The sequence below is a fragment of the Camelina sativa genome, chromosome 16 (assembly GCF_000633955.1).
Source record: "Camelina sativa cultivar DH55 chromosome 16, Cs, whole genome shotgun sequence".
Taxonomy (NCBI): domain Eukaryota; kingdom Viridiplantae; phylum Streptophyta; class Magnoliopsida; order Brassicales; family Brassicaceae; genus Camelina; species Camelina sativa.
In genome coordinates this window covers 11,052,354-11,056,904 of record NC_025700.1, presented here as the reverse complement: position 1 = coordinate 11,056,904, position 4,551 = coordinate 11,052,354, and the positions used below count along the sequence as shown (strand labels likewise).

General features: G+C 35.4%; 1 protein-coding gene across 2 annotated transcripts in view; it reads right to left on the bottom strand.

The window, feature by feature from the left end:
• LOC109124687 (probable E3 ubiquitin-protein ligase ARI8) overlaps nt 790-4,551 on the bottom strand; it is an 8,576-nt gene continuing 4,814 nt past the window's right edge. For both annotated transcript variants that reach the window (XM_010472120.2, XM_010472121.2), the window contains exons 8-15: nt 3,929-4,036; nt 3,533-3,623; nt 3,346-3,435; nt 2,581-2,628; nt 2,204-2,275; nt 2,032-2,131; nt 1,433-1,559; nt 790-1,177 (exon numbers count right to left, since the gene is read on the bottom strand). In XM_010472120.2, the coding sequence (XP_010470422.1) occupies nt 943-1,177; nt 1,433-1,559; nt 2,032-2,131; nt 2,204-2,275; nt 2,581-2,628; nt 3,346-3,435; nt 3,533-3,623; nt 3,929-4,036 (871 nt within the window). In that variant the 3' untranslated portion in view covers nt 790-942. The remainder of the gene's footprint in view (nt 1,178-1,432; nt 1,560-2,031; nt 2,132-2,203; nt 2,276-2,580; nt 2,629-3,345; nt 3,436-3,532; nt 3,624-3,928; nt 4,037-4,551) is intronic.

Below are 4,551 nucleotides of genomic sequence, written 5' to 3'. Positions count from 1 at the left end.
AAAAAAAAAAAAAAAAAAAACGACGCGTTTACGATATTAATGTGGTTTTGTTATCTATCTACGTGGAATCCGAGTTTAGCACACACTTTAACGGATTAAGTTACAGCGAAGTCAATTACAATTTAGCACACACACTTAACGGATTAAGTAACAGCCTCGAAGTCAATTTCAATTTAGGTGATATTAGTGAAATTCAAGTTTTTTTTTTTTTTTTTAAATTATCGTTTGGGTTTAACTTAAGCACAATGCGTTTTTTCGTCTTTGGATACACATGATCGAAAAAGTTCACTCTAAGATAAACCATTATGCCTCCTACCATTACCAGCTGGGATGGACGATAGTGTCAATTTACTTTGTGTGTTTCCATTTTGCCTCCACACCAATTGTTTCCATTTCTTAATAGAACTCGGGCAGACACTTGCAACATTGGTTTTATGATAATCTGTTTACAAAAATAGGGCTTCTCTTCTCGAGTTTCTCAACGGTTCCATTACATGATTTACATTTCTGAAAGCTGTCACGGCCTTCTCTGCTGCATCCATTCCACATAAACACAATCCACGACAATTTTCTCCGGGTAGGTTCACGTTTAAATGCACAAGTTAAACCCCCACTGGCCACTAGAGACCAGACACAGGTTGACAAAGTAGAGCAAAACAGGACATCATGTAGAAAATTGAAAGCGGAAGTGACCAAGTAATGCAAGCACATAGTTTTTACAATTATCTTGTAAGAACTTACATAACCAGCTCTTATGTTTTCGCTTTTTCCATCATTGGCACAATCAAATTAATGGCCAATCTAATCAAATTTATTGTATCCCTTTATTTCCAATACAAGAAAATATATAAAGTTACAAGACAGTTCTTCACTTGATCATATCTATGACCAAATGCCACCATACATTACTATTACAGTCTTTCAATGCCAGTTACTGACATTTCAACGGCCATGTTCACACATTTGGCAAACCGTGGTCGACCTTGGATTTACATAAGTGCAATATTCACAAGACCACAGTGTTGAATCTGAGCTGCTGGCTTTAGAAGTGGATCCCTTTGTCTTCCCCCCTAAGCTCTTTAAACTTGAGGTTCGATCATATGCAATATGTGAGCTCACATCCGATAGCCCATTCTCCAGAGCTCGAACTAAGTTCTCAAAATAGTTTTTGGTGACGCTGTAAGTTCCCAGTAATAAAACGTTCATTATTTACCTTCTTTCATCACACAAAGCCAAACTAAATGAATAAAAACATCCTTATGTTTTCTTTAAACACTTTTACTCAGCAGTATGTTTCGGTTAGCTTGTCAGCCATAACTAAACATGCCATGTCACTTATTATATGTTTCGGTTAGCTTGTCAGCCATAACTAAACATGCCATGTCACTTATTATATAAGCTTATCAGTCTGTTCTGTAGGTTTGGAAAGTACCTTGTTAAACCTGCCAGTTTTGTGCGGAACTCATTAAAATCTTCACAGGGACCTTTGGCTTCTAGGTACGGTTGCAGCTCTTTTTCAGCACATTGATGAAGTCGTTCAAGGCCCGACTCAGCTTCACCTAAATGTACGATAATATAAGACAAGAAATAGAATAATAACTTCTTGCATAATTAAGCCTGCTACAAACTAAACAGCTTATACCTATTAACAAATCGAAATTAGCGGGTCAAAGATGGAACTGAACCCTGACCAAATTGTTTAAGATTTGGATTAAGGAGCTTAACTAATTTCTTATGAGTGACACTTGGCTATATAGTCCACATTATCTCACATAGGGAAAATCCTAAACCATTTCCTATTTTACTATGACTACATGATGTTCAATAAAATCACGAAAAGTTCAATCACGTAAGAATCACTGATGGATTTAACAATCGATAAATTCTCTTAATTCAACTTGTGTTCAACTGTTCGCGATTGGAAAAGACCAATACCAGCAAAAGCACTGACAAAGTTACTCACTCAAGGAATCAATACCAAACATTTTGGAAGCATAATTAATTTCAAATGTTAGAGCTAAATCAAGTTACCTTGTAAGTACTCAAAAAACACTCTTTTTCCATTCTCGTGGTCAGGTATGTAAAAACCATAGGCATATGTCCATTTTAGAACTCGTCTGCAGTCTACTATCTATGATTGTAGAGCAAATTAGTGAGCAAAATCCAAAAGTCTCAGAAAGGCCATAAGAGGGACGGATTTTACCTGTAACCATGCTTCAATAATGAACTTCAGTTGCGATTCAGGCTGACACTGTATGTCGCTGAGCTTCTCAATCTGTGAATCACATTAAAAAAAGCTTTAGCCAAACCCAACAATACAAAACGCAAAAAATTCATCGAAAGTTAGATGTCTCATGCCAAAATAGACAAAAGTCAAGTAGGGCACATATGGTATCATTTGTAAAAGATCATCATGATAACTTAAGCAAACTTCCTGAACTTTAACTGAATAAAAACTGGAATCACGGATTGGTATGAAAACAAGCACTGATTATTTTGGATATTTCACACTTTTTTTTGTCATCAAACAATACTTGGTGATTCTTATTTACATCAGCAAGTGTTGCACTGTAAGCTCACATCATCAGTTTGCATCTTCTCAAGATCCGCCAGCGCCTTTTGCCTAGACTGCAGCAAGTAGTGATAAACATTGTAAATTGTTTTAGATATAAACGCCAATGTGCTATTTGTATATACAAAACTTATTTTTCTAGTGGTCACTATTTAATAAAGAATACATTTTACCAAAACGGAAACATGAAACTTCAAGCAGACGATATGGATAAGACAAATGCCAAGGATTATTATGAACCTTCCTAAGCCTAATTTCATTAATATGCGTAATATGACTGAGACTTTTACGACAGTACTTTGCTCCAATAACAATTTTGACACAATACCTAAGCCCTCAAAAACATAGCCATCAAACGAACACAGCCAACAGATATATAAACGAGCTGGTAGAATTCCCATAACAGGAGAAAAAACAGCTCTTTCTCTAGAAAAATACACCCACAAGCACTACATGTACCTCAACGTATCATAGTCTCTTTAAATTTTCAAATCAGTCAGCTGCACTTCCTTAATTTTTCGAAAGTTCTCAACCAATATATAGATTTTCATATCTTTTGGTACTCTAACTCGAGCAATTAAAAGCGTATAGACTTTAGATTAGTCATTAAACATCTAATTGTTAAAGAGTTCATCTACGTTTCTAGGTACATGAAGAGATTTTATGTTCCATAGGAAGGGATTAGAATTTGGCAGCTGAAAACTCTTTCTTAAAATTCCTCCTTAAGAGTTAGATAAAACATGTGAAAATTATATGATTTAATATCTGCATACCGATTGGTTTGTCGCCCATCTTTCATAGTAGTGGGTATATCTCTCAAGAGAGTTCTTTGCCATCTCTCGGCGTTTTTCACTCTCATCAAACTGCACAAATAGATTATGGAAGACATAAATTGTGTTCGAAGATAAACTAGACTTTAGTTATCAGTGAGGAAAAGAAACAATGTCAGAGAACTCATACAATGCCATCTTGCTTTGCTGCTTCATAACGGTTACAAGCATAAAAGCCACCTGTCTTCTCACCATGCTCTGTCCACGCTCCAAGGCAAAGCCTACATTTATACAGTACAACTACTTATCAGATATTTCATTGTGAGTAACAAAGAATCTTACACAACCAGATGATTCACATGAAGATCAGATTACAAGATAAAGCTACAAAAAGAAGATACACAGCAAATTTTTATACACTAGCAAAACCTAAAATATAATAAGCCACTTATTTTCTATTTCTTTTAAGAGCTATAAACATAAAAAAAAGTCAATTCAGAGTTGAATTCCAGGAAGTATAGAGAGAATAGAAGCATAACTTATGACATGATGGCATTTTGTAAAATCAACCACTTTATCAACTTACCAGCAGAACTCAAATTTACATGGTGGGGTGCACGTAATATGCATACAACCCTGGTTTTTCTCTATTGGCCGTTTGCATTTTGGACAGGGCTTGGAATTTGCCAAAATCCTGAAAGTCGATATAGAATTTAGCAGCAACAATAGTACAATACATTGTGTGAAGCATGATGCACCCTACTGCTAGGAGATGAAAGATAAGAAACCAAATTGACTTTCTTCTAACAATTAAAAATGCATACGTATCCACCATTTTGGTTTCCTTTGGCTATACAAAATGGTAGCCATCACTACCAATACAAAATAAAGAAGTAGAGAAACCAAATATTTTTTAAAACTCTGAAAACCCTTTTACGTCAACAAAATCCCAAATATCTTAAGCATCTACATATCTCAAATATATCTCATAAATCAACGTACCAATTCATATTCTCAGACTCAGCGCTATTCTTCAATATCCACTTAGAAACGGTGTCACAATCAACAGGACGGTGAGCTTCTTCAGCACACTGCAACCCATGATGATCGAGTAACATGGTATGGTTGTGTCAATAATTCTAAACAAAGGAAAGATTAAAAATATTTTGATTCTCACTGATAGAGCAACTTACATTCCAGCAGAAACTG